This window comes from Marmota marmota, unplaced genomic scaffold (genome assembly GCF_001458135.2).
Source record: "Marmota marmota marmota unplaced genomic scaffold, marMar, whole genome shotgun sequence".
In the NCBI taxonomy this organism is placed as follows: Eukaryota; Metazoa; Chordata; class Mammalia; order Rodentia; family Sciuridae; genus Marmota; species Marmota marmota.
This window is the reverse complement of record NW_025999897.1, coordinates 790,791-814,427: the sequence shown is the minus strand read 5'-3', so window position 1 is coordinate 814,427 and position 23,637 is coordinate 790,791. Positions and strand designations below refer to the sequence as shown.

The 23,637-nt window shown below is 34.4% G+C and overlaps 1 protein-coding gene across 8 annotated transcripts in view; it reads right to left on the bottom strand.

Annotated features, from left to right (window-relative positions):
* The window catches only part of Tanc2 (tetratricopeptide repeat, ankyrin repeat and coiled-coil containing 2), a 429,902-nt gene that overhangs the window by 108,395 nt on the left and 297,870 nt on the right, over window positions 1–23,637 (bottom strand). For all 8 annotated transcript variants that reach the window (XM_048798117.1, XM_048798120.1, XM_048798121.1 and 5 more), the window contains one exon: window positions 3,253–3,534. In XM_048798117.1, coding sequence (XP_048654074.1) covers window positions 3,253–3,534 — 282 coding nt within the window. The remainder of the gene's footprint in view (window positions 1–3,252; window positions 3,535–23,637) is intronic.

Sequence of the window (23,637 nt, the reverse complement as noted above, 5' to 3'; positions counted from 1 at the left end):
TTTTTTTTTTTTTTTTTTTTTTTTGTGTGTGTGTGTGTGTGTTGGGGGTACAGGTGATGGTGGCGAGAATGATGGGAGAAGTGAGATTTGGGAAAGTAGGTGGAAAGAAGGATGACAGGGTAGTGCCTGCTTTGACAGCTTTTCTGTACTTTACCAGGGAAATGACAATGAGGGGGCAGGCTGAGGGACTGTCTGTAAAGAAAAGAAAGCCAGGCAATGAAGTACTGTAAAAGAAAGAACAGATGACTTGGTGGGGGTGGGTGGGTTGGAGGGGAGCCAGAAGCACCATAGCTTTTCATTTATTTTCATTATTAGTACAATTACATCTCTGATACCAATGACCAAAGATTATGAAGGCCAGTGAGATACCAGATAAACCTATTCAAGTTTAATGTAAGTTAAACTCTGTAAAAAATTAGGCTAACCCTCTGACATCTTTCTTATTGATTAATGAAAAAATTCTGCTGCTGCAAGTAACCTTTTAAGTGCCAGCTCATTTAATAACAAATTTATGCTGAAAAATAGCTTGCATTATATCAGTTACTTATTCTTGATTCTTCTTTTTTTTTTAAATTCCAATATTTATTTTTCAGTTTTTGGCAGACACAACATCTTTGATCGTATGTGGTGCTGAGGATGGAACCCGGGCCGCACGCATGCCAGGCGAGCGCGCTACCGCTTGAGCCACGTCCCCAGCCCCTTGATTCTTCTTTAAGGACTACTAGTCTGTTAAGATGGTAGTGGTAGAATGTAGTTTGACTAACAGATTACAAAGATGTAGTTTAATCAACAGATTACAAAAATAATTACTCTGTATAAGGCAATGCTATTTCTATGTAATTCTGATAGATATATTATCACATACTGTATCTCTCCTGATTATTCAAAAAAATTTTTTTTTCTCAGTAATGGGGATTGAACTTAGGGCACTTTACCACTGGGCTATCCTTCCAGCCCTTTTAATTTGAATTTTAAGAAAAGTTTTAAGAAATATTTTTAGTTGTAGATGGACACACTAACTTTATTTTATTTAGTTATTTTTTATGTGGTGCCAAGGATCGGGCCTAGTGCCTTACATGTGGCTAGGTAATTGCTCTACCACTGAGCCACAATTCCAGCCCTTCCTTTTAGATTTCGCTAAATTGGCTAGGCTGACCTTGAACCTGTAATCCTCCTTTCTCAGCCTTCCAAGTAGCTGGGATTACAGATATGTACTGTCCTCTCAGCTTGAAGTTTTTAAAGTTCACTATCAGGCCAAATCTATAGTCTCAACAATGGGCATTTATCTCATGAATGCAGAATGTCCCAGTGTTTTGGAGATTTTCAGGAGATAAAAGGCAATGGATTATATTAGATAATAACTTAGTGAACTACCTTTAAAGAATCTCTGCTTTGGGGAGTACATGGACTATTTTCAATTAACTCTTGCTCTTATTCCCAGTTACCTTTGCTTTCTGAGAAAGCAGCTATTCTTGCCCTTGGGACTTATCTACTGTCATGTATGATTCTACCACTCTATTATCTACAACACTGATATAAAGAGGAGTCAGAGACTATTAGCTATCTGGTTTTCTTTCTGACACATGAAAATAGCTTACCTCTTGGACAACTCAGATAAAAGGTAGTTTTGTGTGATAGACTTTAAGCACTTGAAGGAAAATAGTATAATAGTGTGATTTACTTTCAACCATGAAAATATTCTCAGAAGCAAAATTTTAACCATACTGCTTCATTTTGCAGATGAGAAAACTGAGATCTAAACAATTAAAGTGAAATTCTCAAGGTCACAAAGTACTGCGGTCAATTTGAATGCTGGGACACAAATCCTGGGTTTCTGACTCTCAGAGTAGTATGTTAGTCTACCTTAGAAAAGTTTCATTTAGAATCTAAACATGACATTCCCCTTAAGATAAGAATTCTTTCATAACATTTCTTACCATACACTGGTAAAGAGGGTTATTTCTTTTTCAACTGATTTTCTTCATAGAAGTTAGTTTTCTTCTACAGGTTAGACATTCATAACTTTACCAGAGGCAATCTGTCTTTTTGATAAAAGAATACTAATTTCAGTAGGAAGCCAGGATATCTGAAGGGTATTTAGTGGGTTCCTGACTTTAGACCCCATAACTACTATGATCTCATATAAACCATTTCTAGAGGTTATCTCAAAGTGTGGTGGGCTAGATTACTGATTTGGACTAGTAGAGCCACAGCTTTCTTTTATGTTCTGACACAATTAAAAGAAACAAGGTAAATGGATGCTATACATATGGTATATACAGAAAGAACATTTATACACATTCTTTTATTTTCTTTACTTGAGTGAGTTTTACCAATAAGGAGAAGCCACACAGAAAAATGAGTGAGAGAATGGCCTCTGAAACCAAAATTCTTAGTTTCACCATTTATTGGCGGTTAAAACCTGGGAGGTTTATTTAACCTCTCTGAGCCCCAGATTACTTCTTTGTGAAATGAAGACAACAGGAACAACCTCACTGAGTTTATAAAAGGATTGGATGAATTAATATTTGTAAAGCTCTTAGAGTCTCTTTGGCATATAATACGTACCATATGAGTGTTTTAAAATAATCAAACAAGAGACTGGTGGTGATCATTAAAGTTGTGATAAAATAAGCCAAATGAGAACTCATCATCTTTTCAAAGGAAGCAGGAAAAATCCTTCAAGAACACAATAAAGCTCAAGTCCAATCAGAGCACACTGACATCAACAGCAAAGAAATGAAGGCTGCGAACAGATTGTGCTGGCATGTAACAAGAAGAAATGGGCACAGGTTGAAGAAAATCTGACAGTGATAGATGCAAATGGCTCCACAGGCAAGTGCTGTAATCATTATCCAAAGGACAAAGCAGCCATACAGTCAGCAGGAAGAGTCATAAATTTATTCCATGAGAAAGATTTTCTCAGTCACTCATAGAAGACTATTGGATGCACAGAGTATTATATTCTTTCTCTGAATTCTGAGTAATGATACTCACATGCAAGTCAAATTTTACAGATCAAAAAAATAAAAGAATAAATGGTGTGACTCTACTTTGTGTACAATCAGAGAAACAAAAAATTGTGCTCCATTTGTGTACTATGAATTAAAATGCATTCTGCTGTCATGTATAACTAATTAGAACAAATACATAAATAAATTAAAAAAATAAAAGGGTATATTGCCTGACACACACGTCAGAAAAAATTTCAGACCCAACTAAGTAGGGAATTCTTTAAAAAGGAATACATACGTTTGGGGGAGGCATGTGGGCTATCTGAGGCGATCTGTCTCATCCGTGTACCATGGCAGCTGAGGGCCACCAGCCTAGAGATGATGGCAGTTTTGCCAAATCCAATGTTTCCCACAATCACCACTCCTTGGTTCACACTGGCATTTGAACTTTGAAGTTGAGCATCTATTTCATGGAAAACCCAATCCCGGCCAACGAACACCGACTCTGTAGTGATACTGGGTACTTCAAAGAGCAGTGGCTTCAGGGAGATATCTGGAGGCCTGTATGGTGCAAAGCGAACTAAAAGGAAGGACAAGAAAACAGAGAATTAGGTGGAATTGTCAACATTTAGGGAAATGGAGGTGGGGGGAAGTGGTGTGTTTTAGTAGATTATTAGGGTTACAGTATGATGGCATTCTGGGCTTATTCTGAGACTAATTAAATTCTGAATTTTTGCAGAGTCCTACATAGAAAAGCAATGCAGGTGTGCTAGAGCCATCTGATTACACTAGACAGCAGAAGGCAAACTGACAAAACAATAATGAGTTACTCCCAACAATCAGAAAATCAGGGCAATATTCAAAATGATTAAACATGGGGATGACCCATGTATTAGCAATCAATAAGCTTGCAAAGGTAGTGAAAAAGGGTTCTAAGGGCCTCCAGCTATGCTTGAGGATAACCTTTTAATTACTGGATTGTAGGGAGTCAGGGATGTAGTACATGGGGTGAAGCAGGCTGTAGTGGGCCATCCAGAGAGCCTAAGGAAGCAGTTCTTTATGAACCAGTAAGGATGTATTTCATATTTAACCCAATATAGCTGTAGTAGTATGTATCAGATGAAAATCAGTTGTGTAGAAAGCAGTGCAAAGTAAATAGGATTGTTGATTTCTTTAAAAACAGCAATGAGGACAGTAATTCCTTTAAATTATTGATGGTATTTTGCTTTTTAATATAATGGGTATATTATTAGGGGAAGCAAAGCCCCTAAAAATTCTGATGGTTTATAAGATCTTAAACATGTTAAGCAGCCATGGAAGCAGAAACTGAAGTTTCACCCAATGTCACTGCATCTGTACTGCCTGCATTCATGCCAATTTAAAAAAAAAATGACTTCTGCCTTATACACATGTCTTGGGGAGGATCCCTTTGACTTTTCTCAAGATTTCTTTCCTGCGCTTATGTAATTATGGATATGCTAAGGGAAAAACATAAACTAGACTTTAACAGTTCTCTAAAACTACATCACAGATGTGTCTTGGTTTCAAATACCAACCTTCTAATTATGTTGATGATAAAAGGAAGTCTTGCCTGGCCATCTCTATATGGACTACTGCCCTCCTAACTGTTCCCAGAGTAGTTCTTTGATATGCCATTTTCACTGTCTGAATCTATACATTTCCTTTCTGTACCATTAACTTTAGCATAATGCCTTAACATATCGTAGGTGCTCAATAAATGCTTATGGAAAGTATTAGTTAAAAAGAAGGTATTAAGCCAGGTGAGGAAATTGCCTGCCTATAAATCCCAGCTACTTGGGAGGCTGAGGAAGGACTGCAAGCTTGAGGCAAGCCTTAGCAACTTAGCAAGGCCCTAAGCAATTTAAAGAGACCCTGTCTCAAAAAAAAAAAAAAAAAAAAAAAATTTACAAAAAGTAGGTATTACACTCTAACTCTTTTTTTTTTTTTTTTTGTATTTTGGAGCACAAGAAAGGTCAGGGGAGGGAAAGGGATGGGAACAGGTGAAAGGGAAATCATAAAAGCAAAAATGAGAACTATTTATACTGCTTACATTATTTAAAAACATATTTAAAACATTTGCACACCATAAAATGGGATCTAGAGCTGACAGTTTATTGGAGAAGACATGACTAGACACACTCTCATTTAAACTCTCTGAGCTGGTTAGACACCATTAGGCAATAATCCCATGCATGTAATCTCAGCCACTTGGGAGGCTGAGGCAAGAGGATCACCTGGGCAACTGGGACCCTGTCTCCAAATGAAACAAAATAAATAATAAAATAAAATAAAATAAAATTTAACCCAATAAAATGAAACTCAAATAAAACAAAATACCTGTCTAAAAATCATTAGAATGATAACTGAGCATTTAAATAAAGTTAAAAACTCCAAAACTAGTACAAATATTTAAAAAAAACACCTTAAATCTGACAAACATCTTCCTGTATCAATTTTAAAACAGCCAAACTTTTCATTTAAAAAGTAGGGGAGGCTATAAAGATGTAACTATTTGGTCATTTATAATTTACTTATGAATTTAAATTTAAAATTTAAAACTCTTTTAAAATTCAAAACTAAGTTGTTGGGGTATAGCTCAGTGATAGAGTGCTTGCCTAGCATGCAGTAAAACTGATTTTGGTCGCTAGTACTGCAAAACAAACCAACCATAAATACAATTACAGAATTCAGTGAAAAATTAGGTTTTAATTTGCTAACGAATGTTTTAAAATAAATTCTGTATCTAGAGCTGGGTGTGGTGACACATGCCTATAATTGTAACTACGAGAAGGCTGAGGTAGGAGGATTACAACTTAATGAGACACTGTCTCAAAAATAAAATAATAAGGGTTGGGATGTAACACAGTGGTAGGGCACTTGCCTAGCATGCATGAGGCACTGGGTTCAATCCCTAATACTGCAAAACAATAATAAAAAAAAATCCCAGTGTCTTATAGCCAAGACTCAATTTTACTTTTCTTTTTTATTTTTTTAATATTTTTCAGTTGGACACAGTATCTTTTTAAATTTATTTTTATGTGGTGCTGGGGATCGAACCCAGGGCCTTGCCCATGCCAGGCGAGTGCTCTACTGCTGAGCCACAACCCCAGCCCAATTTTACTTTTCTTAAACATTATTTTCAGTTAAAATACACATTCCACGAAATTCCCCCTTTTAAAGTACATGATTCAGTGATTTTCAGTATATGAATTCGCAAACTTGTGCAGATACTACTATTATCCAAACTCTAAACATTTTCATCATTCCCCCAAAGAAATCCTATATTTTTAGCTGTCACTTTCTACTGCCTCATCTGTCTAGCCCTTAGCAACCAGAAAACTACGTTCTTTTCTTCAGATTGTCTATTCTGAACATTTCATTTAAATGAAATCATGAAATATGTGCCTTTTGTGTTGACTTCCTTCTCTTAGCATAATGTTTTGGAGGTTCATCTGTGTCATAAATAAATGTCATAAAGCACTTCATTTTTTTTATTGCCAAAAATTCTATTATATGGATATACCACATTTTGCTTATTCTTTTATTGATGGAGGAACATTGGGTTGCTTCCACTTTTTGGCTATTATGAATAATGGTGTTATGAACATTCATGAACAAGATTTTTGTATGTTTTCAAGTCTCTGAGCTGTATTCCTAGGAGAGGGACTTCTGGTTCTTACAGAAACAATTTACTCGAAGAACTGCTTGTTTCCTCTATTTTATTATTAGTTTAAAAATAAGTAACATATATGTTCATTATAGAAAACTTAGTAATAATAAACAAAATAATATCTGTTCTCCCACTAGCCAGACAGAAACACTATTAACATATTCTTTGAATTTTGTCTGGATCACATTAGCTTATTTTTTAAAGAAATGGAATCATACTATACAAATTGTTTCCTAATATGCTCTTTCCAGTGAGCAATGTAAAGTGAAAATATTTTTTCCATTAAAAACGTAAAGATAGGGGCTGGGGATGTGGCTCAAGCGGTATCGCGCTCGCCTGGCATGCGCGGGCCGCTGGGTTCGATCCTCAGCACCACATAAAGTTTTCCACCGAAAACTAAAAAAATAAATATTAAAAAATTCTCTCTCTCTCTCTCTTTAAAAAAACATAAATACACATTAATAAGTATAGAATTTCCATTATATGACTAAATCATAATTAACATAGCCAATATCTCATTGTTGGATATTGAGATTATCTTGGTTTTCTATTGTTACAATCATAGCCTACAATGAAATGGCCTTTATTATTCAAAATAAACAAACACTACTATGTGTCCAGAATTGTTTCTAAGCATGTTAACTTGCATAATAGTTCTATTTAATGAATATTACTATTTCCATTTTATAGATGAGGAAACTGAGGTACAAAAATATTAGTTTGTCTAAAGTTTTTCATAGTCTGAATCTATTTTTTTGGTTTCAGGGATTGAACCCAGGGCACTTGACCACTGAGCCACATCTCCAGTCATTTTTATTTTTTTTAATTTTGAGATAGGGTCTTGCTAAGTAACTGATGACCTTGCTAGGTTGCTGAGGCTGGCCTGGAACTTTCAATCTTCCTGCCTCAGTATTCCTAGTTGCTGGGATTATAGGTGTGCGCCACTACACTAGGCAGCAGTCTGAATCCCATCATGCTCTAGTTTCTCTCATGATAAGTGACATTATAAGCAGCAGTATGATAAATATCACTGTATATTCACCTTGGCACAGGTACCTTATAATTTTCTTGAAACAAAATGCCTGAAGCAACATTTCTGGGTCAGTGGGTTGTGTTTCTGACCTATCTTGTCAAATTGCTCTCCAGAAGGATTTTATGTGAGAATGATCACATTCCTCTCACTCTCACCATAATCATTGGAGAGTATTATTAATCTTTATTTATACAGTAGAAATGGCATCTCATTGTTTTTGGTATTTTTAACATATTTATTGGCTATTAGCAATCTCTGTGAATTGTGTGCTCATGCCTTGTGCTCATATTTCTATTGGGATGTCTACTTTTGTTTTGTAGATTTGTAAGAATATTCAGACATTAATCCTTTGTCATATTTATTTAATCAAATAACATAGTTTTTAAAAGAAATACTTCTTTGCATTTTAGTTTTCTTTCTAATTTTTCTTTTAACTTTTACAAGTTAAAAAAGTGGTCAAAATTGTCAGTCTTTTTCTTTATGGTTTCTTTCTACCTTTAATATTATTCTTTGAAAGGATCCTAATCCAAAAATATAAAAATATTGATTTTTTTTCTAGTGCTTTCATTTTGGAGTATGGTACAGAGTAGGGACCTAACTATTTTTTTCCATCCAAATGGTTAAGAAATTGTCCCACTGATAGAAATTATCACTAATTTGAAATGCTTACTTTATCTTATTTATTGTAGGTCTGTTTCAGTTACCCAGTTTGTCCTACTCAATCTATAAGTCTTCTGTGCCAGTGTGACACTAATTTAATTATGTGTTTAGTGACTGCCAAGTCTTCCATCAGAGTTTTACAAAATATTGCTTCAAAAACAATGTCCATGTGAGGGGGAAGGGAAGAAAAAAAAAGAGAGAAAGAGATAAGTGTCACAGTAGAGAATGGGTAGAGAATAGTGACGGGAGGGGAGGGGAGGGGGGGATAGGCAGGGCAGCAGAATACAACTGACACTAGGATTGCTGTATGTATACACACGGATGTATAACCAATGTGATCCTGCAATTTGTACAGGTGGAAAAATGAGAATTCATACCCTATTTGAATCAAATGTATGATATGTCAAGATCATTGTATTGTCTTGAACAACTAATAAAAAGAAAAAAGAATTCACATAACAGAAAAAAAAATAATGTCCAGAACTAGTTTGAAGTTTATCATAAGGAATTTCATCCATTTCATTTATTCATTTCCTGGTGATTAACCAGAAATACTCCACTGAAAAGTTTTATTCAAAATTTCTTAAATTAGATTTCTTAAAATAATCATAATATACCTTTATAAACCAGAGATAGATATTACTTCATTTTAGCAGATACACATTATATATTTGAAAATAACAATTATGTTTTTTTTCTTTTTTTGTGGTCTGGGAATTGAAACTGGGGCCTTGTGCATGCGAGGCAAGCACTCTAACAACTGAGCTATACCCCCCACCCACAATTATGTTTTAATGTTGTATTTTTTAAACTCAGATTCTTACAACATAGAAAACAAACATTTAAAAATATTTACCTTTATGTATGATATGTCAAGGTCATTGTACTGTCATGTGTAACTAATTAAAACAAATTAAAAAAATATCTACCTTTGAAATAAACTAATAAATAAAAACTATATATACCATTTGAGAAAACATGTTTTTCTGGTGTATGATATTACTCAAAACCGTCTTTTGGAAAAATGAATTTTCTCAATTGTTATTTATGGCATTGTAAATCTGTAAAACTTTTAGGGAAATAAATAGTAAATGCCACTTTGACCTTAAAATTCTGTATGCTTCTAGGAATTTATTCTAAGAAAATGATTCAAAAGAAATACACACATGTTCACTGTTGTATGTGTGGTGTTAATGAGGATGATATATGATAGACCTACTATATAAACATTAATGCAAAATAATAAAATCTTTGCAGATTTGCAGAAAATATTCATGATATAAAATTTAGTAAAACAATATAAAGCAGTATATTATCATTACAACTCACATTTGTGCAGATGAACGTCAATATGCAAAACAAAAGTAGTGAAGAGATGACAAGATGAATGATACCTTTAGTTTTAATTTTTAAAAGGAATTTTCAGTATAAATTTTAGCTATATTAAAAAACGAAAACATAAATTGTTATTTTACTCACAAAAGAAGATAATATTTCATTAAAATCACTTAGTTTTTTTTCATGGAATGACTATACTGCCAAATCCATCAACTATTTAAATTGCATCAGTTAATTGAAAAAAATGCATAATTTATTTATTTCAGTTACTTTTCTCTCACAATTATTTCATACAATTTTTTAGAAGTAAAAAAAAATTGTATCTAACTTAAAATGTTAACTATTTTAAACTATAGACCGAGAATACCAAATCCAAAAATCTGAAATGCTCCAAATTTGAAATACTTCTGGTCCTAAGGATTCAGGACAAGATATATTGATTAAAAATTATGAAAAATACAAATATATAAAATCAGCTATTTCTACTGGGACAGAATGAATACCAGACTGAGTAGTCTGAAGACTACTCATGCAAAAGTCCTGGAAAATTCAATGAAGGTATGAACTAGGGAGAGACAACAGAAGAATATATAAAATCTGTCAAAAATTAAATGTAGTAAGATAGGAAGAAGAATTAAAACTTTTCCAGCTTCAAGTCCGAGGGATTATGGAGCTGAGGAGAACCAAATTGTCAATGTATCAGAGAGATTTACTGTTTGACAGAAATAGCTTTCATACTTTCTGTTATGTAAAGGTTCCCCCCAACCCCACCAATATAAACTGGAGACAAAGTCTTAACATCTGGGAGGAACAAATTAAAACTTGGATACATGAAGATATGTTTAAATTTCAATTTCAATTAAGGCCAACAAAATGGTCCACTGAGTTAATCTCTACTGAAATCAAAAAACTATCCAATACTGTTCTGATTATGTAGCAGTTCTATATTCATCCAAGCCCTGAATTCCTACATTTGTTTCCTGTATGCTATGCAGGCCATTGATGAATAATATGTGTAATATGTGTAGAATGGGTTGTGAATGTCCTGCACAAGTTGGCTGATAATTATTTTCATATAACTTATTAAGGGCATAGAAACTTATATGTGTCGATATAAGCATTTGTTCACATAGGAAAGCGAATGGGCTAAGAAGAGTGAAGAACTCACAAGGCAAGGATTATCAAAGCAGGGATAGTAAAAAGAGACCTTTTCACTATTAGTAGCCCTGTCTGAGACTGGAATGACTAGTGCTGACAAAAATGACTAGGTTACTTCCTACATAAAATGCTCTGGTTATTATTTTGATTTAGAATAAAATCAAAACTCCCTCCCACTGTCCTCAGTCTCAAGATGTAGGAACATTTATCCATACCACTGCAGGTATCTCACATCACTTCCCCCTCATTCAATATCCCAACTACTCTGGTCCTTCAGTTTCTCAATAGTTTCTTTCCTACCTGATGTTTTGACTGTTTGAGATGGTCTGTTCTTGGCAGACTCCTTTATATTCTTTAGGTGTAGACATAAATGCTATTTTTTTTAGAAAGCTTACTTGGATAAACTTTTAGTTTGCTTCTCTATCCCCATCATTTTTTTAAAAAGAGGGCTTATTTGCTTCTATCAGAGAATTTATCGAAAAATACCTATAGGCTGGGTATGGTACATGACTGTGATCCCAACTACTCAGCAGGACTTTAACTTCAAGGTCAGCCTGGGCACTTGGAGGGAAATTGTCTAAAAAACCAAACCAACCAACCAACCAAACAAACAAAACCCTCCAAAAAACCTGAATGTAGCTACGTGGTAAAGCACTTGCCTAATATGCTCCAGGGTATGGGTTCAATCCTCAGTACTGCAAAAGTAAATAAATAAAAATGATTTTATTTTCTTATATCACAATTGGACACAATATTTTATTCTTTGCTTTCTTGTTTATTCTTGTCTCCTTAATTAGAATGCAAGCTCTCTGTTGGTAGCAACTCTTATTATAACAAAAGTTATCATTATATCATATAGTCCGAAGCTAGGTGTAAATGTGCATACCAGTAATCCAAGTGACTCAGGAGGCTAAAAAGCAGGAAGATAATAAATTTGAGGCCAGCCTCAGCAATTTAGTAAGGCCCTAAGCAACTTAACGAGACTTTGTCTCAAAAAATAAAAAGGGCTGGGTGTATAAGCTCAATGGTAGAGAATCCCTGGTTCAAACCCTAGTACTATAATATAAACAAACAAAAACTCTAAAACATATAATGTGTGTTAAATAGCAAAGCACCAATAAGTACATTTTTTATACCTTTATTTTGTCTATTTATTTTTATGTGGTGCTGAGGATCGAAGCCAGTGCCTCACACATGTGAGGCAAGTGCTCTGTCACTGAGCCACAACCTCAGCCCAATAAATACTTTTTAAATGAACACATATTGAAGAAATGAATCAAAAGAGTTTTATTAAATAAATTTTTATATAGTAGGAGAGGGGATAAATGAAGTTGTCATTGAATCACAGCCCACGTCTTCAGAATACAAAGTGTAAGTTCTTGTTATTTAACTAAGAATCACACTTGTCCTAGCCATCTCAAAAAATCTTGTGGATTTTTCCTTTCAAAGATCTCTCTCATAGGTCACTTTTGATTACTTCCAACTGTTACCACCTAACTCAGGCTTTCTCTGTTACTCTTCTGATTTCCTACCAGCTTCTTTAACTTCACTTCCTAACTCAGCAACCCCATATTGCATATTCTATCATACCAAATTTTTATTGCTATGAATGCATCATGTCATTCCCTTCTTCCAAAATCTCCAATGACCCAGTTTTCTGCCACATCAAATCAAAGCTCTTCTCCACATTCTGAAGGCTCTCTGTAATATAACTCAATTCTTTTTTTTAAAAGAGAGAGAAAAAAATTTTAATATTTATTTTTCAGTTTTCAGTGGACACAACATCTTTATTTTATTTTATGTGGTGCTGAGGATCGAACCCAGCGCCCCATGCATGCCAGGCGAGTGCATTATCGCTTGAGCCACATCCCCAGCCCAATAACTCAATTCTTATCATCTCTACTCCTCACAGTTCACTATGAAGTGCCATGTGAGGGAGTTTCTTTAGCGTACAACAGTTTCTTTAGCATATCTTGACAAAATGTGCTCCATTCTGTTTCTTTGCCTTAGTGCAAGTTGCTCTTTTTACCCGAAATGCCCATTTTCTTCTATTTAAACCTTATCCACATTAATTATGATCCAGATTTTTATCTTAATATAAGCGTGTCCTCAATTTACTTCCCATATTGTTTATATAATTTAGTGCTAAAATATCTGCTGACTTTTACTGTTAACATTTTACTAAGTTTTTACTTTTTTTAATGGTGTTCGGAATTGTACCCAGGGCCTGACACATGCCAGGCAAGTGCCCTACCACTAAGCTACACTCCCAGCCTATATTAATGCTTAAAAAATTTTATTGGAAATTATAATTATACACAGTAGTGGAATTCACTATGACATATTCATACATGGTAATAACATAATTTGATCAATTTCATTCCCCAGTACCTCCCCTTGTCCTCTCCACCTCCTTCCCTCTGATTCTTTTGTTCTACTATACTGTCTCCTATTTTCATAAGATGCCTTCCCCCACGTTTTTTTCTTTAGTTTCCACATATCAGAGAAAAAACAGCATACTCAACTTTTTAAGTCTTGCTTATTTTGCGTAACATGATGTTCTCCAGTTCCATCAATTTTCCTACAAATGACATAATTTTATTCTTCATGGCTGCATACAACTTCATTGTATGTATATGCCACATTTTGTTTAGCCACTCATCTTTTGACAGACATCTAGGCTGATTTCATGACTTGGCCATTGTGATTTTTGCTGCTATGAACATGGATATGCATGTATTGCTATAGTAGGATGACTTTAATTCTTCAGGATAAATTACTGAGGAGTGGTATAACCAGGTCATATGGTGGTTCCATCAAAATAACAGTGACATTTTCTACAGCACTAGAAAAAATAGTTCTAAAATTCATGTGGAAGAAGATACAGAATAGCCAAAGCAATTCTGGGCAAAAGGAACAATGCTGGAGGGATAACAATACCCAATTTCAAATTATAATACAGAGCTTTGCTAACAAAATCTGTATGGGTATAAAAACATAAGAGTAGACCAGAAAAACAGAAGATACAAAGACAAATTCACAGAGATAAAGTCTTTTGTTCCTTGACAAAGGCATTAAAAACAACATGGAAGAAAAGACAGCCTTTTTAACAACTGATGTTGGTAAAAGTGAATGTCCATATATAGAATATAAAAAAACAAATCCTTATAATTCACCCTGGACAAAAGTCAACTCAAAGTGGATCAAAGGCCTGGGAATTAGATCAGAAAATTTGCAACTGCTAGAAGAAAATATAGGGGTACCATATAGACACTTCCTCAGTAGGACTCCTAAAGCTCATGAAATAATACCAAGAATTAATAAATGGGATGACATAAAATTTAAAAGCCTCTGTCTGCATAGTAAAGGAAATTTAAAACAAAGAGAGAGCCTACAGAATGGGAGAAAATCTTTGCCAGCTACTCTTTTGACAGATGATTAATATCCAGAATATATTGAAAAAAACCCATAAGTCTTGGGCTGGTGCTGTAGCTCAGTGGCAGAGCATTTACCTAGCATGTGTGAGGCACTGGATTCTATCCTCAGCACCATAGAAAAAAAATAAAGGCATGCTGTCCACATACAACTATTAAAAAAAACATAAGGCTAAAACACACACACACAAATAATTCATTTAATAATTGGTAATGAACTAAACAGACACTTCTCAAAAGAAGAAATAAAAATAGTCAACAAATATAGGGGGAAAACCACAATGAGATTTCATCTCACTTCAATTAGAATACCTAAAATTAGAACTTTCAAAAAACACAAACACTAGAAATCAGTTTATATTAGAAAACACTAGAACTCAGATTACATCTAGCAGCTAATGCAATGGCAGCTAAAAAGGATTCAGCTTCCTTTTTGCTGAGGTTCTTAAAATGGAGACATTTCTTTTCAGGATTTTGATTTCAGAATCTCCCATATATGAGGATGTTTATGTGACACAAATATTGTATTGCTTGTTTGCCCTTAGTTCTGACTCAAATAAGCCAAACTTGTTGGGGGAGTCTGTATGCTGAGTTCTATCCCCTCCATGACCGGCAGTAATTACTGGGAGAACTCTATTTCAGAGCAGAATTCACCCTCGAATGGCTTTGCTAGTGTGACTGGAGACAGGAGTATAATTCTGGCAGGACTGCTCGCCAACAGCCCTCTCACCTGCACACCTGTAGATTGACCTGGATTGCACTACACCCCTCATTCAGAGAACCTCAGTCTATGTGCTGGGGGTAGGTGTGTGGATACATCAGCCTATCCTCCAGAGGGTAGTGGCATGAGTATTACAGTAGGATGTGGGGTCACTGTTTCCACCTGACCCTGATATGTCCCACTCCGATCACTTGTTGGCCATCCTACTTGTCATATGCTCCTGAGTATATTTTCATCTCAGATTGCAAATTTGCTGGATAGCAGTGCCTATTTTTCTTAAACTCATTGGAATAACTTCTTTTGGGTTATTGAAGGGGACCTTTCACTCCCCCAGTTGAGCCACTGTGCACTCAGTATTGCTGTAGTCTATTCCTTTTATAAATCTCTCTCCACTATAGAAACCAATATTTCTGATTTTCACTTGGTCACTAGCTCTCTGAGTTACCTACTGGCATTTTCCCACAGTTTTCCTACCTCAATTTGATGCCATGGAACTGTTTTGATTTAACTTCAGAGAGCAGCTATGGTGGGTTCCTCTACTCTGCCATTTTTCCTACGTTAACATTTTAAATCTTGTTTTTCCAAATATATTGCAAGTTCTCTGAAGGGAAAGATAACGTCTAGAACTGTTTTAAATAAAGACTAGGGGTGAAAGAGAAGGGAAAGAAGAAAAAACTTATCGTTGAGTAGCTTCTATGTTTTTGGCATGGTATAGATTTTTACATACATTCCCAAATTTTTGTTTTTATTGAGGTACAATTCATACAACACAAAATTAACCATTTAAAAGTACACAATTTAATGGCATCTAGTACATTCACTATGTTGTGTAACCATCACTGTTATCTAGTTCCAAAATACTTTTGCCACCCCAAAAGAAAACCCTGTAGTACTAAATTTTCATTTCCCATTTTCCCCTCCTTGAGTCTCTGGCAAACAGTCTGCCCTTTGTCTTTCTGGATTTATCTATTTGAATATTTCAGATATTATATGTGATTATTCGTGTCTGGCTTCTATCTTTTCTTCTATAATCCCAGGTTCATCCATATTGTAGTTGATATCAATACTTAATTTCTTTTTATGGTTGAATAACATAAATTGTACTTACATACCACAATGTTTATCCATTCATCTACTCAAGGACATTTGGGTTGTTTATCTTTTGGCTGCTGTGAACAGTGTTGTGATGAACATTTATATACATGAATTTGAGCACCTGTTTTCAATTCTTTTGGGTTTATACTTAGGAACAGAATTATTTGTTCAGATACCAATTCTATGTTTAGTTTTGAGGAACCACTAAACTTTCTTCCACAGTTGCTGTATTATTTTATATTCCCAACAGCAATATGCAAGCATTCCTATTTCTCCACACCCTCATCATCATTTATTAGTTTGTTTTTATTTTAGTCATACTAGTGGATGTGAAATGGTATTTCATTTCATTGAATATCTTTTCACATGCTATTTGGTTATCTGCATATCTTCTTTGGAGAAATGTCAATTCGAGCCCCTTGTTCTTTTTTTTTTTTTATTGTTGAATTGTAGGAGCTCTTTATATTGGATACAAAATCCTTATCAGATATATCGTTTGCAAATATTTTACTAATTCTGTAGGTTGTATTTTCACTTTCTTGATAATGTCCCTTGTTACTTTTCTAAAAGTTTTAAATTTTGATGAAGTCCAATTTATTTCTTGTTGTTCATGCTTTTGATGTCACAGCTAAAAATTCAATGCCCAATCTAAGGGTATAAGGATTTAACCTTATACTTTTTAGAAAGAGGGTCTTATTGTTTTAGATCTTATATTTTCATTTTGAGTTAATAAATCTGGTGTGCAATAGGGCTCAACTTCATTCTTTTTGCATGTAAACATCCAGTTTTTTGAGCATTTTTTAAGAGATTGTTCTTACCCCATTGAATAGACTTGGCACCCTTGCTGAAAAGCTGTTCATCACAGATTATGGATTTATTTCTGATCTCTAAATTCATTTAAGAAAAATATTTTATTTACTTATTTATTGCAGCACTGGGGATTGAACCTTCAATTCTACTATATTATACATATTATATATGTGTATTCCTATGCCAATATTATGCTGTTTTGATTATTATAGCATTATGGTAAGTTTTGAAATTGGGAAGCATGAGTCTTGCTGTTTTTTTTTTTTTTTCAAATTGTTTTAGTTTTCATAGCTCCTTGCACTTTTATATGAATTTGAGAATGACTTTTTTTCATTTCTACCAAAATGGTTGCTGGCATTTTGATAGGAATTGTGTAAAATCTGTAGATTACTTTGAATTTGTAGTTCTGACATCTTATTAATCTTTAACATAGATAGTATATAGAAATATAATTGACTTTTTTGGGATGATGTACTCTGTAACTTTGCTGAATTTGTTTTGTTAGCTTTAGTGTGTGTTTTTTTGTAGATTCTTTCTGATGCTTTCATTTTCTCATCTTCTTCTGGGACTCCCATTTTGCATATTTTGGTAAACTAGATGATATTCTACATGTCTTCTAGGGTCTATTCATTTTTTAAAAGTTTTTTTCTGGGGATTGAATTGAGGGGTACTCTGCCACTGAGCTTCATTCCCAGCCGTTTTTATTTTTGAGACAAAGTCTCAAGAAATTGCTATGCTGACCTCAAACTTGCAATTCTCCTACCTCAGTCTCTCGAATTGCTAGGATTACAGGCATGTGCCACTGTGCCTGACTTAAAAAATTTTTTCTTTAGCATGTTTAGACTAATCTCAATTGTCTATCTTCAAGTTTACTGATTATTTCTTCTGCTGCTCAAATCTGTTTTTGAACTCCTCTTCTGAATTTTTCATTTTGGCTACTGTACTTTTTGTCTTCAGAATTTCTATTTGTTTCCATTTTACAATTCCTCTCTTTATTGATACACTCTATTTGTTCATACATCATGCTGGTATGCTTCAGGATTTTTTTTTCTGGTCCATGGTTTCCTTTGGCTGTTGGTACATATTTAATTCAGATGATTTAAAGTCTTTGGTAAGTCTGATGTCTTTCTTCAGGAATGATTTTTGTCAATTTACTATTTCCAGTACATTGGTCATACTTTCATTTCTTTCCATGCCTTTTAAGTTTCTGTTGACAACTTCATTTTGAATATTTTCATGTGGCAACAGTGGATATCAAATTTTGCCTTCTTCTCAGGAGTTTGCTGTAGTTGCTTGTTTTGTTACTGCAGTTATTTCTTTATTCAGTAACTTTTCCAAAGGTTTTTGTTTTGTTTTATTTTTTGAAAGAGTTGTGCTGTTTTTCAAACTGATTTAAAATTCCTGGGCTCAAGTGATCCTTCTGCCTTAGCCTCCCAACTAGGTGGGACTTCAGGAGCATCACCATGCCTGGTTCTCCCAGCTTTTTTTTTTTTTTTGGTGTGTCTCTGTGTGTGTTTGTTTACAGTTATTGTCTATTTCTGCCCCAAACATTCATTCAGGAGGAAAGAGATTTTGTTCTTTTTTTTCCTTAGTTATATATGACAGTAAAATGTATTTTGACATATTATACATACATAGAGTATAACTTCCCACTGTGTGGTTTTACATAATGTGGAGCTATACTAGTCACGTATTCATATATGAACATAGGAAAGTTATGTCCTTTTCATTCTACTGTCTTTCCTGTTTCCCTCCATCTCCCTCCCCTTTATTCCCCTTTGCTTAATCCAATGAATTTCTATTTTTCTCTCCCTGTCCACATTGTGTGTTAGCATCTGCATATCAGAGAGAACAATTTGCCTTTGATTTTTCGAGATTGGGTTATTTCACTTATCACTATAGTCTCCAATCCCATCCATTTACCTGCAAAATACCATAATTTCATTCTTCTTTGTGGCTGAGTAATATTTCATTATGTTTATATACCATATTTTCTTTATCCATCATCTGTTGAAGGGCACCTAGGTTTCCCAATTTCAGCATGCTCACTAAAGTCTCAGTTCTGTTATCTCGGCAGTCTGCTAGAGATTTCATCTAATGCTGATATTTAGTAATCTCTTCATTAAACATTCCCTGTTGCTTTAAGTTTTGCTATCTCAATGCTTTGCTTTGCAGAGCTCTAAAAAGTTGATTCAATCTGTGTTTGTTAGTTTAGTGGTTAGTTCAGTGAAGGTACTGACTCTTGGAGCTCTTGATCATATTTTATGCTATCACTTGAGTATGGGATGGCCAATCACTCAGAGGGTCTTGGGCATTGAGAGTATTTGGTGGATGAGCAGATACACAGATGTAGGGAGCTCTTGCTGAGCTGTCTCAAAACACTCACTGAGCAGTCTAAGAACTTCCCAGGAATACAGAGAAAACAGAAAGATCAGCTGCCATGAACCATGAAAAGCTGTTTGTCACAGATTATGGAGGTGAAAAGGAAGGGCCAATAATCCTCACCCAAGCTTGCTTTAGGTGTGGGCTCTTTTCACCAGAGGAGGAAATGTGGCCCCTCACAAAATTCTGTCATCATTTTTATTGAATCTATTTAGGCCTATAGAGAACTAAGATCATATAGCTGATTGCAGAATTAGAATCAAAATCTAGTTCTGTCACCAAAATCCAAGACTTTTCTATTCTATTTTATCTGCTCTACAGAATGTGACTATTAAATCTGAAAGTGACAGAAGTTATCCCAGTGATAACTAGATTTGATTAGGCTTAGCAGATTGGCAAAGCTAGATACTTCCCCCTTACTTCTCTTTGTACTTTCTTATAGAAATTCCATGTTTGGAATGACATTTTCCAAGAGAAGAACTATTAGGAGACTTGAGTTGCTTCCTAAACAGACTTTTCTTCTCAGGTCCAAGATTACATTTTGTTTCAAAGAAGGCTTTCATGAATATGACTGCCAATTTATAATATGGAGTACCAAAATTCAGTATTTAAAAAAATTATAACATTTTCATATCTACATAATGTCTTATCATATTTTATCCTACTGAGAAAGCTCTGCTATTTAAAGAAGTTATTTAAAAATTTTTCTAAAAATGTAATCAATTCACAAAAGAGAAGAACACAGACAAAATTACCTCAGTACCATATGGTAAAACAACTGCAGACACCAAGAACAGTGCAGAAGCAGTTTCTGCATCTATGAACCTAAGCTTCTGTCAGACCAATAGAATAAAGGACATACTTTTTAATGTACCCAACTATAAATTTAGGGCATAGGAACAAAAAAGGATTGTTGGTCTGCATTGTAGGGCATGAAGGTAATGAATATTCTGTCAGGTTCACACTGCTAAAGAAATGGTTCTTTTGACTATCAGCTGGTTTGCAAGAGATTTTCTACGGCAGAAACCACTGAAATAATCAAAAGAGAAGATACTATTGTAATTACAGTGGAGCTAAGAGAAAAAGATGAACTAATCTACACCATTTAGTTATACAATGTGGCTTTCTTAACCCTGGCACCCAAATTATGGCAGTTGCAGGGTTGCAACAGAGCAGGAAGATAACCCTACCCCACCTTCTCAAAATATCCCAATAAAGTATACGGATATCTCCAATTTACTATGATATGCACAAAAAATGATGGGTAGATAAAGAGATAGGTAGAAGAATAGATATATAAAACACAAAATAGTAAAATGTCAATGATAAAGTCAAGGTGGTTATAGCATATAAATATTTATTATAAAATGCCTTCAATTTTTTGTATATGTGAAAAATTTTCCTAATAAAATATAGGGAGGAAAAAATTCCAATAGGGCATACAAATAACACAAACTTTGGAAAGCAGTTTCTTTAAGGGATTTAAGAACCACCCAGACTTCAGTGTGTGCATCTCTTTAATGTAAATTTTGCTTGTGGCAACATATGAATTCTTTCTAGGAAATATAAACTGTGAGATCAACATTAATTATAATTATATATACAAGTTTATAGAGAAAACTTACCTTTCTTAAAAACTAAACCTTTAAAAATGTACTAAGGATGACAGACCGATCTGCCTAAATGTAAATATAAACAGCTGCAAAGGGGCAAATGGGAAAAAGGAAGTGGGTGGTAAAAGAGGTCTAACTGGATTTTGGCTAAAGCATATTTACTCATGAAAACAACCATGAATCATTTTAAAAGAAGTTAGTCACAGGACTAACCTCATTTCTAAACTCCTCTATAGTATTTCCAACAACTCACAGGACTGGCAGAAGACAGGGTGTGTATAACATAGCCAAGGTCCAGTGCAAATAAAAGCACAGTTGTATTTGCTTTCATTCTTCCATAATGACCACAAAGACCAGCCTGAAAACACCTCTGTTCCTCAGAGAAAAAATTTCAGACTCATTCTTAAGAGTTCATGCCACATATGCTATTCTCTACACAAAATAAGAAAAACACATGTGCTTCAGACAAAAGTTGATCTAACATTAGCACCAAACATAAGGCAAAAAAGAATTTATTTGCTCTTAAGAAATATTTAATCAAGGTAGGGGCTCACTTGTCTACTGAGTTTCTAGAAGGGTTGATCCTTTCAATTACAAGAGTAAGTTTTTTGTTTATTCTCAGGATTCGTACTAATGGAGACAGCAACCCGGGAAATGAGCTTTTGAAGAATGAAAACCAATTTGAATCAGATCCTAAAAAACAGTCTAAAGATAATGGTCTGAAAAATGCTTACTCTAGATAATGTTTTCAGTTTGTATCCTGTTTCTCTCACTTACTAGCTGTGTGACCTATGTTAGTGGTATATCAGTTTCTCCATCTTTAAAGTAGGATTAAGAATAATACTATGAGGATTTAATTTTGTAACATGCTTCTGATAGCATCTGGCTGTTAGCTGCTATTACTAGTCATATCATCAAGCCAAGAGACACCCAGTGTAATCACAATCACCTCACCCTGCCCCCATGGACTGAAAACAAAAAGGGTACTGAGAAAATATTGGCTCTTTTTGAGTCTTCTTCCAATCGATGTCCTGCCTTATCTCCCTTCTTTCTTTCACCAGCCAACTTTTTTAAAGAGCCGTATTGCAACCTTTACATTCATAGTAATAACTCACAGCCTAGCTTCCATCCATATTACTCTATTAAAATAAATTTGACTCAAGTCCCTTCAGGTCAGTGATTTATTTATCAGTCTTTATGCTTTTTAATCACTCTTCAGTATTCCACACTGTTAACTAATCCCTACTTTTGGAAATATTCTCCCTTCTTGGGCTTATCATGACAATTCCTTCTAGTTCTTTTCTTGTCCTCGCCTCCTACTATATCTAAATTGAGACTTCCTTTTAGTTTATCCCTAAAATACTAGGTTCTATATTTTGTTTTTTTTTTCTTCTCAATCTCAATCTGAAAGGAATAGACTAATGGCTTTCCCAACTATCCGAGACGTGATGGTTTCCAAGTTTGTATTCTATTCCAGACCTCATTTCTAAACTCCTCTATAGTATTTTCAACAATTCACAGAATCATCTACTCGAACAGCCAATATAAATCTCAAACTTAAAACATTTAAATAGTTATCTCACTCACCTTGACCTATTTGTTCTCTTCCTTTTGTTATCACAATTAACAAAATATTACAGATTGTCTGGTCTTCCCAGAGAAAAGATTGGGACTTTCCAGGATTTCTTCTTTAATCATTACAACTGATTTGTCATATGCTGTCAATTACTCTTGAAGACTATCTCTTGGATATCATCTTTTTTCTTTTTTCCCATTGCATTGCTTTATATAGTACTGTAACTTTGGAGGACCTGCTGGATCATTCTAAGTCTCAGTTTTGTCATCCATTTAATAAGGTTAAATAATAAAATTTAGGTTTTCAGCATCTTTTGCTTTTACTACGTACTTGATCAGGCTTTTAGCAATAACCTTGAATCTCTCATATCCCTTCTGTGTATAACCACCAAATACATGTATTTGACACAATCATATCAAACTGTAAACTTCTGCCTTCGTATCTTATCAACTCATCCCACCATAGTCATTCAACTTAGTAACTTTACTTTTGTCATAGGATATGTATCTTTAGTAATGTTTAATAAGTGAATTCATTAAAGAAAAAAGTTTATATAGATTTTCTATTCTCAACTGCAGGGAAATATATACAGACTTGGTTTTGGTAAGGACAGAAAGACTTAGAGAAAGACAGTTTATAGAATGCACAACCAGGTCTTTGAAAGTCAGCACTCTGTACTATGACAATAAAAGGAAATGAATCATTTGTTTGCAAACTTTCAGGGATACATTTTTGTTTAAAAGCTAGTGTCACAAACAAGAAGCCTTTAAATAACAAGCCAAGGAAGGAAAACTGTTATTTTCCATCTCTTTGCACACCACAGGCAAAGTCTGGATGCTGCCCAAGGCACTCAATGAATAGTATTTCCTACAGGAAGCTGAGGGGAGGGGGAAAATGTGCCTTACAGTCAATATCCAGAGAAGAAAATAAGGATATTCTTTTAAAGACTGTTTTTTCTTCCTTTTAGAAAAGTTACTGAGAAGGCTGGGTTCACATCTATTTAATAGCTAATGTTCTGATAAAGCCACATGTGAGGTTTATGCAAATAATGAGACTGTTTAATTCTTCTTATAGGTACTATATGCTTTATAGATAAAAAAAATTCTAAGGCTGTTGCTTTTTTCTTAAAATGGTGTATTATAATTATACATAATAGTGGGATTTGTTGTTAC